We start from the raw sequence: 21,854 nt of genomic DNA on the forward strand, positions 1-21,854 counted from the left end.
TCTGTTGTTTTTTTGTCTGTTGAGTCAGTGAAATGTTTTTTTCAGCCGGGGGTTTATTCCTGCCTCTTTCCTGTCTTCCAGGAAGGTGGCAGACTCAATGGAGCTGTTGATGGTGTGTCATAGTTTGGGGTTGATGGTGGCGCCAGCTCAGTTGAAGATGCAGTGGGGGCATCGGTCCAAAGAAGATCCGGAGTGGATGGTTTTCATGAGCTTTAGAGTGTCGTCAGTAATGAGGGTGGTCCAGTTGGGCATGGTCCACTGGGGACTGAAGCCTTTGGGTGCGGTTGTTGTGGGTGCAGTGGGTGTGTCTTGGGTTGCAAAGCTGTCGTCGATGTCGAAGATCTTGCGGTGGAAGAAGGCAGTGAGGTAGTTTCAGAGGTCTTGGGGGGGAGGAGGGAAGATGTCTGTGCTTCCTATGTGGAATTCTCTGATCACAATGAAGAGTTCTTTGCTGTTGTGTGCATTGGTGTTCCTTAATGGCTGTTTTCTTTGTGGTTCTGATGAGGTGATGGTGTGTTGACAGCGGTTTTGAAGGCCAGGGCCTTACTGCTCCTGCATCTTCTCTTGAATCGTCTGCAGGTGCACTTGGACTCTTGGAGAGCGGGGGAGAACCAGCTGGCTTTCTTAGGAGAGGTTGTTTGTCAGAGCGTTTCCTGATGGGAGCCAGTGTGTTGGAGATCCATTGGTGGAGGTTGCTTCCTGATGAGTTTGGGTCCGTGGTAGCAGGCGGTGGTGTTTAGCAAAGGGCGGTGGCGAGTTGTTCTTCTGAGACCTTGTTCTAACTTCTGCATGGGTGGCAGTGGGTGCAGTGGTGTTCGATGGGTTTGGTGAAGAAGTGGACAGTGTGCTGGTCATTCCAGTGCAGTTCGGAGGTGTGGGTGACGGGGATGTCATTGCTAGCAGAGAAGACAGGGTTGAGCGTGTGTCCTGCTGAGTGGTTTGGGGAAGTTTTGTGGCTACTTCAGGGCAGTACAGCCTCAGCAGGGACAACTTTGTTTGGCTCTTGTCTTAATAGGGGTGGCTGTGATGAACGACAGCGGAAGATGTAGGTTCTGCCATCCTCTGCTGGTTCTATTTTTTTTTTTTTACTGTGCTGTTCTACCATATAGTGAGGAATCTATACATCAGAAGAATAAGTTACTTTACTTTAGGTAACAATATCCACAGGAAGATTATATATCCACCAGAAATATTGTTACAAAAATAACTCATCTAGTTCTACTTGCAAAATATGTTCATTTCATTCTAATGAATGTGTCTCTGGATTCACATAATTGCTGTTTCATACCATGCACATGATTAACCCCTTTTGACATATTGATTACTTTGTCGTTAAATTCTTACATATTTAGGAATCCCTATTTACAAATATTTTTCTGGCCCAGAGCCTTAGAAGTTATTGATATTTTACTTATGGCACTTCATTACCCTCACATATTGACAAGTGCACCTCCTCCATGATAGCGGAGAAGTGTCGCCCCACTGCTTAGTCAGGCAGTGACAAATTTGTCACTGCCTGACTGAGCCATAGGTGTCTAGGGCGTGGTGGGACCAGACAGGGAGGAGGAGTGGTGGGCACTTGTAAGTGCACATGTCAGTTTGGCTGGCTGTCTTAGGCCAGCCAAACCGACATACGCACTTACATTTCTCCAACCCAGCTTCCCTGTGCTTGAGTGAGCGTCAAACCAGAAAGCTCAGGCCTAGCCAGACGCTGCTCTCATGCTTGCTTTAGTATGAGAGCAGCTTCTGGATTGGGAGCCTGTGCTTTGTGCCCTGGAGCCAGGAAGAGAGGAGCGTCACGGAGGCAGCTGGAGCGTCAGAATAGTATTTTTAAACCCCCAACACCCCCCTCTCCCTGACAGTACTTAACCTTTTGCAGATCTCAGGGTGGTCTAGTCACCCAGACTGTATCTGTACCACAAGTTAATCTTTAATTGATTGAAAGGGGTGTGGGGAAATAGGGTGGGGTTCTCTGTGGCGGAATTTGATATCTTTTACGACTAATGGTTGGGTCCAAAGGGGTTGCAGACTCTGCCATTGGGTGGTACTAGGGAGGTATGGTTGAAACATCTGGAGGTTATAGGGGTAAATATGTATTTGTTATATTACAGTTCTGCAAAGTTATCTTGTTTGGGGATGCAGCTTCCAAGTCCATAAGACATTTCACGCAGGAGACCCACATAGCAGTGGTCGAGTAATCATGCAGGAGAATGATGGCTAACTTAAGTACCAAATACAAGTTGTTAACTTAGAATGTGAGAGGTCTACAGGGACCAGTAAGGCGTAACAGGATCTATGCATATCTGAAAAGGTATGGCATCAGAGCTTCACAGGTACAGATCAATAGGGAGAAGTGTGGCTCAATGGTTAGAGCGGCAGACCCTGAAGCAGAGATCTGGCTCAAGACCAGGGTTCAAGTCCCGCTTCGGCAGGTCTTGGGCTCAATTCCCCTTGACCAGATAATTCTCGCCTCGGTGCCTAATCTAATTCATGGGTCCCACTCTGCAACTCTGGGCAATAGCTTGCTTAATCTCCACAACGGCCCCAACAGCGCTTGGATGCCTGGCTTCACCCTGGGGGTGCTCAGGAGTGGGCGCCTCACAGGGAAAAGCCAGGAGGGGTTCCATAGCGGTATGAGTACAGCGCCTTGAGACCCTAACGGGTGTGTAGTGCGCTATACAAGTGCTAATTTACATTTTACATTTTACATTTAGGGAGGGCCGGTTCGTAATCCTGGAGGGCACACTGGATGCACACAAGGTATGTTTCCTCGACGTCTATGCCCCTAACATAGACAGGGCATTTTTTGGCACAGTATAAACAGCAGCACAGGTCTCGCTGGACAGAGAGGTGATATTGACTGGAGACTTTAATTGTGTCTTAGATGGATGCATGGATAGGTCACCACCGAAACGGGACGAAACCCCTCATGACATTGGCCCTAACCCAAATGATTTCAGGCGTAGGACTCACTGATGTCTGGTGACAACGCAATCCACAAGCACATGCCTACTCATGTCATAAGCCAGCAACCAATTCATATAGTCAACTGGACTACTTTTTGGTACAGAAGGGGACAGCGCAGTGTGCAATATTAAGCACGATATATTTAACACCAATCTCCCTTGCTGCTTAACTGTTTCCTAGAACTCGTGATGCCGAAGGTCCCGTTGTGGAGACTGCACCCCAACACTTCAATGGGCCATGTGTTCCGGTCGACCCTTGCGGACACCCTGACAGACTATTTTAACTATAACTGGGAAAGCACTGACAGTAGGGAGAAGGAGTGTGACACAATGTAAGTGTTGCTCTGTGGGGGTATGCATGGCCTCCTCCGTTGGTATCCGTTGAACTTCAGAGGGTGACCAAACTAACCGAGAAGCAACATTGGAGAAGCTGGAGGTGACACTAGCTACAGATACGACAGCATTGGGTGAGTGGGACAGACTGCGACATAAGGTCTGTGAGATATGACACCGACTGGAGAAACACATTCGCCACACGAGTAGGAGACAATGGTATATGGAGGGGGATAAGGCAGGCTACCTTCTAGCCAGATTAATCCGGTCAGAGAATGCACACATACCGATTTTCGCTCTCTGAAATGCGCAAGGACAAGGAGTGCATACTCAATATGCCATCAATAAATTCTTTGAAGCTCACATTGAAGCCCTATATGCCGCTCCACAAGGGCCGCTCGAGTTGCATTGCCTCCCTGATTATCTGGGCGGCTTGGGGCTTCCGACCCTGTCCTCTGGGGAACGCAACCTCTTGGGCACCCCTTTGTCCCGCCAAGAGCTATTGGAGGCAAAAACACCCCTGAAGACGGCCTAATCTTCAGGTGGGGATGGACTCCCTGGAAAATTTTACAAAGCCTTTTCAGGTACTCTGACAGAAAAGCTATTGCATGTATGATGAGACCTTCCAGGGAGGACTCCTCCCGCCCTCAATGCATGACGCCCAAGTTGTGCTTATTCCTAAGCCTGCCAGGGACCCCCAGGAGCTGGGTTCCTACCGCCCAATCTCAGTGATTAATGTGAATCAAAAAACTCCTTAGCCACGTACTAGTGGCAAGGCTACTGCCCTTTCTCTCCAGTTTGGTCCACACAGACCAGTCGGGATTTATCCCACACAGGAACACGCTGTGCAATATACAGCGCCTGATGCACATCATTCATGCCCCAGAATTGGAAGATGATCCCTATGCCCTGGCCTTCTAAGATTTGACAGGGATTTGACTCCCTATGATGGGAATATGTATGGCACGTTTTGGACGCATTGGGTCTAGGCCAAACCTTTATTAGGTGGGTCAAGCTGCTGTATAATGCCCCGATGGCCACGGTATGTACAGGATGATACGTATCATCCGCAATCCACCTACATAGGGGTACACATTAGGGTTGCCCCCTGTTGCCCATTATATTGGCTTTGGTAATGGAACCGTTGCTGTGCCATTTACGGCAAGTACTGCATTGATGGGGGGTGACTGTGGTGGCCACGGCTCAAGTGGTTTCCCTCTATGCAGACAATGCAATGTTTACTTGCACTGACTGGATATTTCCTCCCCTTTGATGTTGATCATCCTACAGGAGTTCTCAGAATTTTTTGATCTACAGATCAGTGCCGCTAAGTTGGTACTCTTTCCCCCAGGGTGCTTGAAAGACTTGCAGTTGGGCGCTTGCCAAGTGTGGGCCTTCCATGGCAAGTGGATCTTTTTAAATATCTGGGGATTTATATTGCTCATGGGGAACAACGAAAGTACCAATTACTTTTTGGCCTAGTGGTGGAGACCCTACGTCCTTCCTTTGCCTGTTGGAACACATTGAAACTTTCATTGTTAGGGAAAATTGCCTTCATAAAAATGGTTATCTTACCTCGGTGTCTATATGCCATGCAAAGGGCCATGTATGAAATTCCACAACGAGTGTTCTGAGAGATTGATCATCTACTACTTGACCTCCTTTTGAATAGGAAACTGTATATGATTAGCCTACAGACCTTAAAGAGTGAATGGGAAAGGGGAATTATGGAGGTTCCAGATCCGGAGCTCTGTTATCTGGCGGCCCACCTCCAGCACACTATAGACTGGCTTGATACAGATCTCGAGTGGGAGAGGGCATTGTTGGAGGGTACCTACACGGTATGCCATTTGGGAGCTCTTTTAATGCGAGATAGAAATCTGCTCACCAACTTTCTTCACCTGAGCCACCTAATGGGTCGGCTGAGGGAGAGGACTATTCAGAGGGTGATTGGATATGCTCCCTATGCCCCAGATCTGGACCTGTGGATTATTCACCCCTTTGAGCAGATAGCCTGTAACAATGGGAACAGACAAGTGGGGGAGGGGGATCTCTGATGCTCTCGGACCTTTATCTGGAGGGTTGTTTCATCACAATGCAAGCCGCCATAGAGACATTTGAACTTAACCCTGGGCAGTTACTCCAATATGCCAACATTTCTGCGATAGATCAACAGCTTTAGCCCACGTTCCCAGAAGAGCCTGAACCCACACAGACACTATTGACTAAGCTTTCAATGGCTGGAGGCAACAAACTTATAACCCATCTCTATTGGGCTCTGAGGGCGGACAGGTGGTGTGCCCCCCTTCTGTTGGAGGACAACTGTCAACAGGTTTATGAGGAACCCCTTTCGTCAAAAGATTGACAAAAAATGTATGCGGTGGGATGCACCATGGCCCTGTGCACGAGATTTAAGCTTACACAATTCTACATGGTTCACATGGCATACCTCTTACCTAAACGCCTTCACACTATATACCCAGATAGGTTGCAGAGCCGTCCTCGATGTCAGACAGCAATAGCAGACTTTGTACATATGGCCTGGCATTGCTCAGTTGTTATGGAATACTGTACTACTGTTTTAGAACTCATTGAATGTTCGTCAGACTGGACCATCTCCTGTACAATCAAAAAGTGTATTTTGGGCCTCCTCCCTGATAGCCCTAAAAAGAAGCTGGGTAGACTTTTTGCCATGCTGGGGCTGATGGTAGCCAAACGCTGCATTGCTATTGGGTGACTGAGTACTAAAGCCCTCACATTAACAGACTGGAAAAGAGACTTGCTGGATTGTGCTGGCGCGAAAGAGGCACACATGCAGAGATCTAGGAGATGAAAGGGCTAAGGAAGATATGATGGCCTGGAGTGCAATGACCCTAACCTTAATAGACTGTGAGGAGGGAGGTCACTTGGACTTAGAACCACATTCCTGCTGGGCACTGAGGGAGGGGTAGGAATGTGAAGAGAGGGTAAGTGTTGAAGTCTCTCTCCTATGTCCAGATAGAACTCCCTCCCCACCCACGCCTCCCCCCCCCCCCCATCCCAGGCGGGGAACTTTCTGGGACAAGGCTGCAGAGTAGAGGGTGGTTGACCCACGAAGACTTGCTAACTCATATACAGTTCCCACATATTTGGCGGGGGGCAGGGAGGGTTGTTGAAATTCAGTTGATACTAATATATATGTGCAGATTTGAGAATCGGAAACACAGTGATGCTTATGTTTATGTACGAATGATAATGAAAAAACGCTTTCATTTTTTAGAAAGAAATTTACAAAAAAAACTTTTTGCAGATATGCCGTGGGAGGTTCAGTTGGCATCTATCTATGCGCTTTGCGACATGGCCTCCGGTGACCCAGCAGGAGTACTTGAGACTCTACAAACTTGGAGGAGAATAACTACAAACAACATCCCCCCAGCGGTCCTGAAATATATTGAAGACATCTCTTCACTCTGCATGTTTCAGAACTAGAACAAACCAAGAAGCTGACGCCTAGCCTTGAAGTGCCTTTTTAATTCTTTTCTTTTTTTTTTTTTTTAATTAACGAGTTTTGTGTGTTAATATTTAGAGGAGAACAATGTAGCAAAGAGGAGACTATTTGTATTTAGTAGAGACAAGCTTTTATGCACAGCTATTTTTTTATGCTCAAGCGAGATTGTACATAGGTCATTGTAAATAACAGATATTAATTAAGATAGGGCTGTAAAGTGTGCTGTTCTGATTGCTTGGAAATGGTCTGCTTTTGTATAAGAAGGAACAAAAAACTTTGTTCGTAAAAAATATATATATATTTTTGCATTTTGAACGTCTGGGAGACATAAAACAATTTGGAAAACATTTGCTTTGCATTACTTCCTAGCTTTCTGTAAATTACAATAAACCCGTTAAATTGTGGTTAGCATTCATAATTATAACGTTGATAACGTTTTACAAAGGTATAAATCTGAAATATTTACATCAGTCAAGTGTACAGTACATGAACTAAGAAGCATGGGGGTACCCTAGGGATCTCTGTGTAGATATGTATAGTATTATCCAATAATGTGTTTCACATTTTATGTTATTCCGCTTTTGGAATGTTAGTGTTTCTACGAAGAAAATGTTTATACTTCTAAAAGGATATAGTTTTTAATCACATCTGTATTCTTATTTTATTGAATTGGGGATGTGTATTTTTTATAATAAAAAGCAAAATTAATCTATTTCAATGTGTTTACGTGGTAATAAAAACTAGCGCTCATCTGAATTTGATTTGTCACTGTATTTATCTCCAACCTATTGGTAAACTAACCATTTGTTGAGAGCCAAGTCATGCGGATATTTGTAAGCAGATTTGTTAGTTATTGTGTCAATTAGGCGTTGCATATCAAAGGTTCATTGTCTTTCGTGAGTGTGTCTGTCTCTACAGCCTCCTCCTCAAATCGATTTTAATCCTATATTCAATAATGGAATTTTGTCTGGAATATGGGTTGAGCCTTGGCATTTTGAGGGCGGGACATTGGTCACCTTAGTTTTGCTAACTGCTGCATGGCTAAGTGCATTTTCTACCATATACGTTTAGCTTTAAGGCATCCGGGTCCTTGACGAGTCAATAGCCGGTATCTTGAGCCCTGCTGAGTCTGCATTAGAAGCTTCTCCCCTCTGCATACATAAGCATCCCAAACGTTTTTGCACGCATTGCAAGGGCTTTCAGTGTTAAACATGCAGATACATTTACTGCTAGACCGTGTGCTTCATAACATCTGTTCTTCGAGGAAGTAGCATAAAAGTAAAAAGCTTTCAGTTTTGTGGTACGAAAAATCAGAACTTAACAATATTTTGTATCATCCACTTTGCAAGGTAACCGTTATAACCAGTGCATAGGTCTACAGGAGAAGCAGGGGATTACCAGGCCTCAATCATAATATTTGGTATTTTAGGCTTTAACCACGAGTGCCTTTTTTTTTTTTTTTAAAGAAAAGAAAAGTACTTTAATCTCACCAAAACATAATATAGTGTTTTCAACTGGTCAGTGAAAGATCAGGAGACTCTGTGTGATGTGACAAACAGGTGTATTAATGTTCATAAATGGATTTAACTCCCTTCATAACTTGACACTGTTCTTGGGTCTTTTCCTGTCACTGTTAACCTACACTGTCTGGGTTTGTCATTGTATTGATACTTATGAACCCCATTTAATAGCTGCCACACTCTGCATGGACTTTCTTGGGGTTGACTTTCACCCTGAGCTTGAATTGAATCCGCTCCCTTTTACTTATAGGATTTGGGCTCCTCCTAACTTCTCACTTCCTACATTTCTCTAATTATTGCAGGGCTTTGGTGCCTTTCACCTAAAAAGAAGGACCTATGGTAAGGAAGGGTGTTGTCATAGGCTGTCTCCATCTCTACTGACTGGCCTGACTTTTATAGCCCTAGGCCCGCCTCTTCCTTTCTGTTCCACACGTTTCATTCTCATTGATGTAGGAACTTTCCAGCAACTTCTTGTCTTTTTCGCTCTTCTCTGTTGACCTCTCACTTGCTTCAGCCCGTTACAAAACTTTAGGTACTGACGCCTCCTCACCAAAATACCATGGTTTTCTTGGGATTCTGACACTCTGCTTGAGGGATTATTCATGCCCCCTCAAAACCTCCCTTCCCGGGTATGTGAGTTTGCCTCCTACAACCACCCCATCACAAATACATAAAGAAATTAACACTGAAGGGATGCACACTGTGGGCTTCGCTATACAGAGGACCAGTTGTCTCAGACTCAATCGTAAGTGCAGGCTCACTTGGAGAAGTGGAGCTGATTCCCTGTTTTCTGTAACCTGTAGGTCAGTGCATAATCTTTGATTGTGTAGTTCTTGCATACAGATGGCAGTAACCTTTATTTTCAATAATACAGTTAAGATCCCCTCATTCTACGTTCACTAACAAAGTAGCAACACGGCACTATTAAGTACGATGAGTATATGAATATAATGAAATTATTGGTCCAAAATAGCTATAAATTATCCATCCGAAATGCACACATGGCATTTCTGTGCACAGCCTTTGCACTCCATGGTATACACCCCCAGGATAATCTATACTGTACCCTGCAGACTCATTTTCACTGCATAATGTCCGCACACCACTTTCTTGCTCCTGCACTGCATACTCATTTTCTGAACATCCTGAGGTACATTGCACATTCTTATCCACATTTTGTACATACAGCACACCTCTGCTAGCACCTCCCATTCTCAGCAGTACTCCATTCACCCTCTGCCACCCGTTGGGCTCTGTCATCCAGGCACTACACTTGTTTATGCCTGCAGTGCACATTTAGTTGCATGCTCTGCAACTGTCCCTGTTCCAAATGTTATTGATATTGAGTTAAATAAAATACCTTGTGGACACTGAGGAACATTCTCAACAACATTCCACAAAAGCTCATCACTTCTCACCCACAAAGTTGCTTTTGCACATTTAGTTTTTTTTAACATATTTTTTAGCTTTTTCCCACAAAGGTATTCCTTCTCAGATTTATATTTTAAAACCTAGTTACCTACATCTTTTTGCTGTGTCAATTCTTCGCTTCCCATAGTTGATATGTATATAACAACACCACCTCTGCACTTGAGCGTTGCGGAAAGATTATCTCCATACTTGAAGATGGAGGGTTTGGGCATTGAGTGTTAGCTCACACGGTTTGAGATGTGTGGATGAATATAAGCTCTATGGTAGGAGGGAGGTGGGGCATCTCAGTACTTGGGAGAATGGAGGAGTTCATCTGCAGTGTTAATGCTAAAGGGGGAGGGTTCACCTTTTTGGAGATGAAAGGAAAGAAAGGCACATGAAGGGCATGTTGAGTATTTCATAGGCCGAAAGAAAGTAATGCAACATGTTCACCAGTATCTGTGCAGATGGCGCTTGCTGCTCACCTGTGAGCGAAAAACTACACAGTCCAGGGAGCCAGATTTGTAAATAAGGAACCAAGGGTTTTAAGACGACTACAAATTTTTAACCTAACCTAGCGGTTAGGACAGAACCAGTAGTTTGCAGTTAATGTGTTCCATGTGACATTTGTATAAATTAGAAAAAAATGTGTTACATTAAACCATTTAGATGGGGCACAATAGTGTGCTTGGTGGATAGCTACTCGTTAAATTAAGTTGCATATAGTTTAGATTTTTTAATTAAAGGTGCGCTGATAACACATTTCCTGGTGGTTCCTTGTATCCGCATATTCCTCATCTTATGACTATGGTGCCAGACTGAATCTGGAGATTCTTTCTTAGCTATTCCCTCGGTGCGGTAGGTGGCAGCATGTGGCTCTGCATTGGGCCCTTTCCGTCCCTGAAATGCTGTTGAAGCCACATATAAATGCCTCCCCTGCACGTCATTGTCGGTTCATTTCTTTCCATGTCTTCCAGCGTGGATCAGGAGCTTGCTCCCTCGTTTTAATGTTAGTGACAGAAAGTTCCTTGCAACTTTTTCACAATGTGTCTCCCCCGGAAACACCTGTCTTCAAACTCTGTAAAGACCACCGTGAGCACATGCCGGTGACAGACCCTTACAAAATCTGTCTCTGGTGCTTGGGCTCCGCACACGACTTGAAGTCATGCAACAGCTGTGCTTTTATGTATCCAAAGGCCCTGTGAGGCCAAACTCACCATCATCAAACACCACAGAAAATCATGTAAGGGTCAGTATCGTTCGAAGTTGGAGACGCATTCTCTCTTTCGGGGTTGCTCTTGAGAGAGTAGTAATCTCATCACTCCAAGTCGTCAAATAAGGCAAAAAAGAAATATGGGAAGTCGAAACAGGATTTCCCTTCTTTCCGCCACTCTCAGGAAAGCAACTCAAGCTGACATCAGGTTGCCTCTTGATCATGATCCCATCCCCAGCCACTGAACCAGTCTCCTAACAAATGCTAATTCAACCTGTTTCCAAGCTTATCCAGTATTGGATCTTTCATAAATTCACATGCTTGAATCATCCCCGACATCGAAGTGGGAGTCCCATGGTACATAAAATAGCAATAATTAATAAATATTTTTTTTTTGCCATAGGCTATAATGGAGCCAGCAATTGCTCACATAGCCTATCCATGTCCTTTTATGAAAGGACCCAAACCTGCCTGCTGTCCAATCAGGCACCAGCACCCTCTAGAACCTTCTCCAGAGAAGCTCCCTTCGTCAGATTTTCTACCGCACGTCGTATGAAGGTAGTCTCCCTGAGCTCTGCTCAGTTTTTCTTCTACTTCAGAACTTTTTCTCTCAAAAGAGTTGAAAATATGTCGGATTCTTCTAGGAAAGGCCTTTTCCGCCCTTGCAAAACCTGTGGAAAGAAAAGGCTCCATGTGGATGACCCACATAAAGACTGTTTGTATTGTCTCTACCCACAACACCAGGTTAAGGACTGCAAAATATGTCGCACCTTCTCCACAAAGACCCTCAGAGACGGTGAGGGCAGGCTCCTGACATGGTTACAGGCCAAATCCTGTACTTCAGGTGAGGAGAGTGGGTCAGAGAGGCCACACAAAAGGTCCAGATCTGAGGACCTGGGCCACACAGAAAAATCCAGGAAGAGGCAGAAATCACATCATGGGAAGGGCTTACAGACTTCAGTCTCCTCTGACCCCTCTTCTCCTCTTCAAAAGAAGGAGTCCTACCATTTATCTCCTTCCTCAGAGCCTTCCACTTCTGGAAAAATGACTCTAAAAACCAGATCGACGACGACAACACCGTTGACGACCGTGACGACGACGACGGTACCAACAACTACCGTCTCCACTACATAGTCGACGAGACCGTCGTCAGCGTCAACTACCTTGACATCGACGGTAAGGGATCCTATCCCCTCTCTCAAAACTCCGTCGACGAGTATACTAAAAACATCGTCGACGACTGCCCCGTCGACTATAACGTCAGCGACGCCATTGTCATCGGCGGTTTCACCATCGACGGAGACACCATCAAAGAAGTCATCCTCGACGAAGACACTGCCGTCGACGACACTGCCGTCGACGAGACCACCGTCGACGAGACCACCGTCAGTGGAAAAATCTGTACCATCCACGGCTGCATCAACTTTCACGCCATCGACAGCACTTGTGCCTAGTAGACAGATTGAGGCCACTCCTGCCTCTTCCAGGTCTCCAGGTCTCCGAGCCATGGTCAGGGTCAGATCTCTACCTGCACCGGACATTTATCCAACTGACACATCTCCAAACAAGTTGTCGGCTTTAGTACCCAGTCATCTTCTTGACTGGGAAGAATCTGACAAAGGTCCATTCGGAGATGCACATAGCCCCTCGCAGCTCCATGTCAAGTACCAAGATGAGGATGAAGAGGATGAGTATGAACAATACCAACCATACTACTCTCATCAGGAACAATATTACGAAACACAAGAGCCTCAACACCGAGATACTGTACAAATGCCTTCCTCCATAATCCAGGATTTACAATCCATGCTTCAGGATTATAGGAGAAGGTTCCCACTGGCAGCGGAAGATCAACCACCAGCGCCAGGCTCTCCAGTGACACCAGTTAATGTTCCTCCCCTCCAGCTACTCCAAGATTGACATCCCACTCGGTGTTAGCTGCACCCCCCAGAGATGAAGGTTCCACTTCAGGGGAAGAGGAACAAGAAGAAGGAGAAATTTCCACTCCACAACATCTTACAGAGGAATGGGATGATTACTTGGCCCCCACTCCTTCTCCACCACCTCCTCGCCCCTCTGATTCTCCGCCCGAGGACATAGGTGGTTTCCACAATCTTATGGACAGAGCCGCGGTACGTTTTCACCTTCCAACATCTGTCTCCCAGTCGGAATGTTTCCTACATGATTTCAAGGAGCAATCACGGAAGTCGGTATGGTCCATTCCGATTATTGATTTCATATGGAGCGAGGGCACAAAAATTATGCAAAACCCGGCTACGGTTCCTCCAGTTCCACAGAAACTGGATAAGAAATACAAGGCAACCCAAGATTCTCCGGCATGCCTTACTGACCATCCAAAGCCTGACTCAGTGATCTCACAGGCTGCTCAAAGGCGTTCCAAAAACCCATTGACGCCTATCTCTACTCCTCCAGACAAGGAAGGTCGAAGACTGGACAATATAGGCAAGAGATTCTCCTCCATGTCTGCAATCACTGTCAGGGCAGCAAATTCTTTAGCGATTCTAGGTCGATATGACCGCCAAATGTGGTCCGACATGCAACCTTTCCTGGACCTCATCCCTGAAAATAAACAAGCAGAGGCACGAAAGATCCTACAGGAAGGTGAGCGTACGTCGGAAGAAATTATCGACTGTGCTCTTGACATAGCCTCTACTGGTTTCCGCCAATTAGCGGGTGCTGCGGTCAAGGCCACATCTTTTAGACCAGAAGTGCAGTCCCGAATCCTAGACATGCCTTACGATGGCGAATCTCTATTTGGCAAACATGTGGATGACGCACTTCAAGCCATCAAGACGGACACTGCCAAGTCCCTGGGTACCCTGCAGTACCGCAAACGGCCCTTTCAAGGGGCTAGAGGAAGAGGTTTCACCTCATTTCGAGGTTCCTTCCACAGACAATACCAGCAATCCCAGTACAGGCCTTCATACCATCAGCAGTACATGCAATCATTGACTGCCTCCTATACCAGACAAGGAGGTAAACGAAGGCAGGGTTCGCAATCCAGAGACCAACCCAGAAAACAATGATCTTCTACAGGCACCGGCTATGCTCCCCCAATGCCCACGACATCAGCAAATAGGAGCAAATATTTCCAACTTCATCCAAGAGTGGAAGAAAATAACATCAGACAGATGGGTGCTGGATATAGTGACAAGAGGTCATACCCTGGAATTCACACAAAAGCCACCGCTTCACCCGCCAACATCAGGCAGGTCTCTCCACCTTCATCTTCTTCAAGCGGAAGTATCCACCCTTCTTGCCAAAGGGGCTATAGAGGCAGTTCCTGTGCAACAACGGGGTCTCGGATTCTACTCCCGGTTTTTCCTCATAAGGAAGAAGTCAGGAGAGTGGCGTCCTATATTAGACCTCAGGAAACTCAACAAGTTCCTTCGGAAACAATCCTTCCGGATGATCACTCTGTCAGATATCTTGCACCTCCTGAATCCTGGAGATTTTATGACAACTCTAGATCTCCAGGACGCCTACTTCCACATACCAATACACCAAAAGCATCGCAAATATCTCCGTTTTACAGTAGCCGGTGCCCGTTATCAGTTCAGAGTCCTACCATTTGGCCTCCGATCAGCTCCGAGAATCTTCACGAAATGCCTTGCCCCGGTCACAGCCTCCCTCAGAAGCAAGGGTTTCCAGGTGTTCCCATACCTGGACGACTGGCTCATAAAAGCTCCGTCATCTCTACTAGCTTCCAAAGCGACAAACGCCTGCCTAAAACTATTCAACGGTTTGGGTCTAACAGTGAACCTACAGAAGTCAGTCGTGCTTCCCGCATGCAGGAGAGTTTTCCTGGGAGCAGAATTAGACACTATCCAAAACAAGGCATATCTTTCCCTAGCAAGGCAGCAGAAGCTGACCCAATTGGCTGTCACAATCTCCGCAAGAAAGTTTGTTTCAGTACGACTATTAAAATCGCTCCTGGGCATGATTTCCTCAGCCATAGTCCTAGTACGGCTAGCAAGACTCAAAATGAGGCCGCTGCAAGAAGAACTTCAACTTCAGTGGACCCAGTCGCAAGGATCCTTCGACGACTTAATAGCTATCACACCAAAAATTTGGCACGCGTTTGAATGGTGGTCTCACATCAACCACCTCTCCCACGGTCTTACTTTTCTGGCACCAATAACAGATTTTGTTATCACCACGGACGCTTCCTTGGAAGGATGGGGAGGCCACTTACAGGACATGCGCATTCAAGGCAGATGGTCCAAGCTCTAAAAAGAGATGCACATAAACCTGTTAGAGCTGAAGGCGGTTCATCTCACACTCAAAGCTTTTCTGCCACGCATCGCAGGATCATCAGTGTTAGTCAGAACAGACAACACAACAAGCATGTTTTACATCAACAAGCAGGGAGGAACAAGATCCCTCTCCCTCTCAAGAGAAGCTCAGTCTCTCAGGAACTGGCTCACACTGAACAACGTCCGCCTCAGGGCAGAGCACCTGGCTGGGGTCAACAATGCTCTAGTGGACTCTCTCAGCAGGACGGACGACAACTGTCACTAGTGGGAACTCAACCAGACCATACTCAAAGACATCTTCCAACGATGGGGTCGGCCGATCATAGACTTGTTCGCCACCAATCTGAACGCCAAATGCCAGTTTTACGCCAGTCGATACCCACTCCCGGGGTCGTGGGGAAATGCTCTTTTGATCATATGGTCCGGGATCTTTGCATACGCTTTTCCCCCCATTCCACGGATTCCCAGGCTCCTCAGGAAAATGAAGACTGAATGCTGCAGGATCATTCTCATAGCCCCCAAGTGGCCCAGGCAGTACTGGTACACGGAGCTCCTACTCCGGTCAGTAGCCAATCCAGTCCGCCTTCCTTGCAACCACAATCTTCTAACGAAGAATCAGGGTCTCATCCTACACCCGACCCAACTTCCCTACACTTGCATGCTGTGCTCCTGAGTACAGAGAGTTCCACGATATGAACATTGATCAAGAATGTAGACTTATATTATCTAAGGCACGAGCTGAGAGCACGAACAAGACATACAAACTCAAATGGAAGAGATTCTGTGTTTGGTGCTCTCAGAATAACTTTCACCCATTTCAGATTAACCCTGAGCAAATTCTTTCTTACCTGCTCTCTCTCTCCAAAGCTGGTCTTTCCCATGCATCAGTCAAGATTCACCTAGCAGCTATAGCCTATTACAGGCGATGGGCTGACATGCCATCTATCGGCTCATCCAGAGTCATCAAACAGTTTACGAAAGGGCTGTTCCGCACCTTTCCTCCGGTACGCTTACCTCCGCCAGAGTGGCATCTTAATATTGTCCTCTCCCAACTCATGAAAGCTCCTTTTGAACCCATTCATAGGGCGGAGCTCAAGTACATCACCTGGAAAGTGTCAACCTTGCTCGCTCTCACCTCTACCAGTAGAGTCCGTGATATACAGGCGTTCACTACTAAAGAACCCTTTTTGGTTTTCTCTGAGGATTTCGTTATGCTCCGAACCAATCGCAAATATATTCCCAAGGTTCCATCTTCGTTCCACCTCAATGAACCCGTTATTCTACGAACCTTTTTTCCAAACCCTACTACGATCGCAGAGAAAACTCTCCACTCTTTGGACATCAAACGATGCCTAAAATTTTATCTCCAAAGAACCAAACACATCAGAAAATCTGACCAACTCCTAGTATCGTATTCTCTGGGACGATAGGGAACAGGAGTAACCAAGGCCACTATAGCCCGATGGATTTCTTCGACAATCCAATTTTGTCACACCAAGGCAGGAAAGCCGTTGACTAGGCGCCCGAGAGCCCACTCCACAAGAGCAGTCTCCACATCAGCTGCTTTGTTTCAAGGTATTGCCCTTGACAAAATTTGCCAGGCTGCGACATGGAAAACTACGCACTCCTTTACGCAGCACTATTGTTTGGAGTCATCACAAAGAACAGACTCTCTAGTAGGACAAGCTGTTCTGCGCCATCTCTTTCATTAAGGTGAGTCCTTTCCTTAGTTACAGACATATGGTTTGAAATGCAGATAACCATGTTTTCTATTATGCTTCCATGTTTTTATATATATATATATATATATATATATATTTATATATGTTTATATCGGTATTTACAGCATGGATTTCAGTATTTATGTACACGCACTTAAAGTATCTGTATTCCTTCGTAACTCACGATCAGAAATGTATGAGTTTACTATGATTATTAATATTATTTATATTGGAGATAGAGGGTCTTCATGCTCGCACCCTCCATCCACGCTGGATACAATGTTTATCAACCATACTGCTGTCTATTCAGATTCAAGCATGTGACTTTATGAAAGATCCAGTACTGGATTAGAAAACAAGTTACTTACCTGTAACTACAGTTATCCAGTATTGGTATCTTTCATAAATTCACATGCGACCCACCCTCCTCCCCTTTGATGCTCGCATTTCCTCTCAGGTTCTAATTTTTCACTCTCGTGCTGGAAAATCTGAGGAAGGGAGCTTCTCTGGAGAAGGTTCTAGAGGGTGCTGGTGCCTGATTGGACAGCAGGCAGGTTTGGGTCCTTTCACAAAAGGACATGGATAGGCTATGTGAGCAATTGCTGGCTCCATTATAGCCTATGGCAAAAAAAAAATATTTATTAATTATTGCTATTTTATGTACCGTGGGACTCCCACTTCGACAACGGGGATGATTCAAGCATGTGAATTTATGAAAGATACCAATACTGGATAACTGTAGTTACAGGTAAGTAACTTGTTTTCTTATTTTCAACCCTGCAATAGGTTGAAGCTTTCAAGCTGACCATATTGCAAATTATTGGCATCCACCCCTCTGGCGCTTGTCTGGGCGCCAGGGACCTAAGTAGATCTCTGGACAAGCCACTGCAAGGCAGTTTATCCCGAGGGTAACTATGTTTCTTGACCATGTTCTAGGGCCTGCCCTGGGGCTGACGCTTGCTGCAGTCCTCACTCAGCACCGAGATCCACACTGGGTCCCCGTGTGTCAATGCTGCAGATGTCAGAAGAAGAAAAGATTGTCCCCTCTGACTGAAGCAAATCTGCCACAACAATGGTCGAAGTTGGGCCCACCATAGCTTGGACCACAACCTGTCCAACCTCATTGGTACTTTGAGGGAAACTTACTTTACTGCAGTGATTCCCTGACCCCAAACCCCATGATGGAGATGCCATTGACGCCCATCTTTATTAGGAGGAGAATTTATTTTAGCTCTAAAAAAAGGTCAGTGCCATAAATGCTTCCCCTGACACTGGTTTCAATTCTCTCCATTGGATTTTAATGGAGAAATCTGTATCATTTGCCATGGTTAACAGGAGGGTTTCAGAAGTCCTCGATCTCCAATTACACTCAGTGCAGAAGAAAGCTGGTATTTTGACAAGTTGTCCAGGCAGGACAGACCTCCTCCGAGCCCTGCCTTCTATTCCTCAGAGCCTTGCCATTTAATAATGGCCTTATGGACAGCTTGATGGTCACTTGGGCAAAGCCTGGTTCTTGTCTTTCGGTAAACTAACAAATTGCGATACAACATAGCCCTGCCAAGGAAGACCCCTCTTTCTACCTCCAGCACCCCTCCCCTGAAAGTCTTGAGGTGCAAGTGTCAACTAGCAGGCTGACCTCTTGTAACTCTTTCCCTACCGCACCTAGGGATCCAAAGTGCATGGAGCCCTTTGGAAAACGGATGTTTAACCCTCAGGTCAGTTGCTTCTTAGGCCTGTACTCGCATGGGTTACTGGACATCATGTTGAGGAAAATTCTTCCTGGCGTCTCAGGTGACTAATGTGCCATTTTGTCTGAAATAATCTAAGACTGACAAATGCTGCAACATATGTCATTAGGTTGGGACTGGACACCACAGATTGTTTGGGAGTGCAGTCAGTACAAACATAGTGCTTAGGCATCATACATGGAAAAGATCTACAGGCTTCCACTCGACTATGGGTCGATCTGATAGCGGGAGGTTTACTACTCCTGTATCTCGCCTCCTATAGTCTGGCCTTCCATGTTGTAGTACCTTATCTGCACCCCAGCCAGGACGTCCTGTTCTGTGTACGCCTGGAACATTGCCTTCTCTGGTCTATCACAAAGTTACTACGCCCATATTTCCCAGCCCATGACCTGCGAGTGGCTTAGAACCTAATCATGGTAGCATCAACGTGGGCCTAGCATATGAGGCACATCGCCTCCTGGGAGTATCTCCCTACTTACATCAGAGGGTCCTTCTCTGGCACAACCCCACCCTCTGTATTGACTGGCGCTGATTTCACTTCATGGCTTGGAAGGAATGTGGCATATGATGACTCAATCAAGTTTTAGATGGTGGCAGACTCGAACCTTTCTGCCTATTGCAGATGGATTTGGGCCTGCAGGCCTATGGAGTCCTGGCACTACTATCAACTATCTCATTGTCTCCCCACGATGTCCGGACAACCGCCTACAATTACTGCTATTTCCCCTGCTTCCAGCACTTCTGAGCCTTTGGTCAGTATACAGGGCTGGTGTATGTGGTCCTCATCAAAGTGAAACATTCTCTTCCTTCCCTCACAGCCACCAGGCTCAGATGAAAGACCCTTCTAGGGAAGGCTTACTCACCTGGGAAATGCTCCTGCTAAACCATGACAGGATCCTCCAAGAATCTCGGTTGAATTCTCGTACTTTAAAATCTTACACAACTCGTATTGGATCCTAGCTTTACAAGGCAAATCTCCTACCATATCATCTCTGCTGGTGATGTACGACAGATCACTGTGACCTGTACCACATTTGTGGGCCTAACCAGCTATTGAACCCTACTGGACACATCTGGAATCGCCTACGATGCTATAGTACGCTTCACCTCACTCCTTCCTCCCATCTTGCTCTCCACAACTTTTTGGACACCTGCCAGATAGGACTTCTCATGACCGCAGATGGCTTGCCACAGCCAGACTGTGCATCCTGCGCCGCTGGCGACAACCCACTATCCCCTCTCTCACAGAATGGCTACTCAAACTACCATTTAGCAAGCTATGAGAAGCTTACATACCACTTGAATGGCAAACAGTATGCCTTTTAAGGTGTTTGCGGGCTATTTGTGATAAGCTTCACAGTGTTCCTTTACGGCCACCTTGACCGGCTGAAGGGCCAGATGACCAGTAATAAGGAATAGGACAGTGCGTAGGGCTATGCTATTTGAGGCAGAACAGTCTTAATGACTCTGGGTGAGGCGCCCCAGATCTGATAGATTTCTAGTTCCAGATTACTTACCTTTGAATTTTCCCATGTGTCAGACTGGATCCGGAGATTTTTTTCTTCGAGCAGTACCCCTGCGCACCTTTAGGTGGTGTCGGTCAACTCCGCAGGGGTCGTTGGCGATGTAGTTGCCATGATGACATTGCGGTCGTATATAGGCGTCCCTCCGGCACGCTGACGTCAGTTCTTTTCTTTCTGCACCAGCCTACGAGTAGATCCGGAGAAGAGCAACCTCAGTCATTTTTTGACTCACTGCGACTTTTGTGGAATTCGTTTTTGCGCGTTGAAGGATGTCCCATAAGACCGGGTTTAAACCCTGCAACTTCTGTCACCGTATGATGTCGGTGATGGATCTGCACCTCGTGTGCCTCTGGTGTATGAAGTACGACCACAACCCGAAGTCGTGCTCAGAGTGTCAGGCCATGAACCCGAAAGATTTGTGGGAGTGGTCTGTTGTTCCCAGTCCCGTTCTACAGGAAGGTCAGACCAGTCGCAGAGTCACCACCATTCTTGTTAATCCAAGTCATCTGGACATTCCGGTAAGAAGAAGAAGTTGAAGAAACATTCTAAGACTTTGCCCCGTCGCTCGCACGACATGACGCGGGAAGAAACTAGTCGGGGTCCGCGCCGCACCTCCCTGTATTTCCAGGAGCCGGGGCTTCCCCTACCGAACTTAAGGAGTTCTATGAGACCATGCGCCTCATACTTGGGCAGCCCAACCCACCCTCGGCGCCTTTGGGCCCAGGGGAGTCGGTGAGGGCCGTCACTGTTTGAAAGTTGGCGACTTTGAGTCCTGACTCCAGATGGCACCTCAGGATCCGCTTCTAGATCCGTCCCGACACCAGTCGATCCAACACGACCTTCCCCGGCGTCGGGTCAGATGTCAACGCTCCCAGCACCGATTGGGCCCACAATCGACATTGACCCTATACTCCTTCCCGACGAGCCGGAACGACGTCGCTCAGCGCCAATTCCGTTTTCCATGGACTCTGCTGTGCCCAGGGTTGATCTTGAGCCCTATTACTATGGGGATGGATATGGGGATAGTGTAGAGGGGTCACTGGACCCTTTAGCACACCAGCCTGAGCCTGAACTGGACTGAGTACAGGATTTGGGTGATGCCAGTGGGTTGGACACTTCCCCTGACACTAGCATGTTCTCTCCCCATACCGTGGCTATGGAGGAGGGAGCGTCTTATTCTATTGTGGTGAGAAGGTCAGCTGAGGTTTTGAACCTCGAGCTTCCTTCTGTGGAGGTCAGGCCTAACCTCCTGACCGAAGTGCTTCAGCCTGTGGCCTCCAACTCTGAACCCCTTCTTCCCTTCAACGAAGCACTTACGAACGTCCTACTGGGGACCTGGTCCAAACCCAGCACAGAGGATCCTGTGAATAGGACAATTGCCTGCCGCCATCAGCCTGCGCTGAATGACCCAAATTTCCTTAACCAACACCCTACGCCTGAGAGCCTTGTTATCCACGCTTCTTCATCCCCTGGCGCATTCCCAAACGCACCCCCGGACAGGGAATCAAAAAGACTGGACACTTTAGGGAAGAAGATGTTTTCTTCTGCCAGTCTAGCGCTGGGGTCGGTGAACACCGCATGTCTTTTGGGCTGCTAGTCCCATACTGTCTGGGATACGGTCGTGCAAGTACTGCTTCAAGTTCTAGAAGAGGCCTG

The 21,854-nt window shown here is 46.6% G+C and overlaps 1 protein-coding gene across 1 annotated transcript in view; it reads left to right on the forward strand.

Moving 5' to 3' along the window:
* The window catches only part of ICE1 (interactor of little elongation complex ELL subunit 1), a 372,154-nt gene extending 364,656 nt beyond the window's left edge, over window positions 1-7,498 (forward strand). Inside the window, exon 19 of the mRNA XM_069219700.1 lies at window positions 6,589-7,498. Within this exon, the coding sequence (XP_069075801.1) occupies window positions 6,589-6,767 (179 nt within the window). The 3' untranslated portion in view covers window positions 6,768-7,498. The remainder of the gene's footprint in view (window positions 1-6,588) is intronic.
* Window positions 7,499-21,854: the final 14,356 nt, after the last annotated feature.

This window comes from Pleurodeles waltl, chromosome 2_2 (genome assembly GCF_031143425.1).
Source record: "Pleurodeles waltl isolate 20211129_DDA chromosome 2_2, aPleWal1.hap1.20221129, whole genome shotgun sequence".
In the NCBI taxonomy this organism is placed as follows: domain Eukaryota; kingdom Metazoa; phylum Chordata; class Amphibia; order Caudata; family Salamandridae; genus Pleurodeles; species Pleurodeles waltl.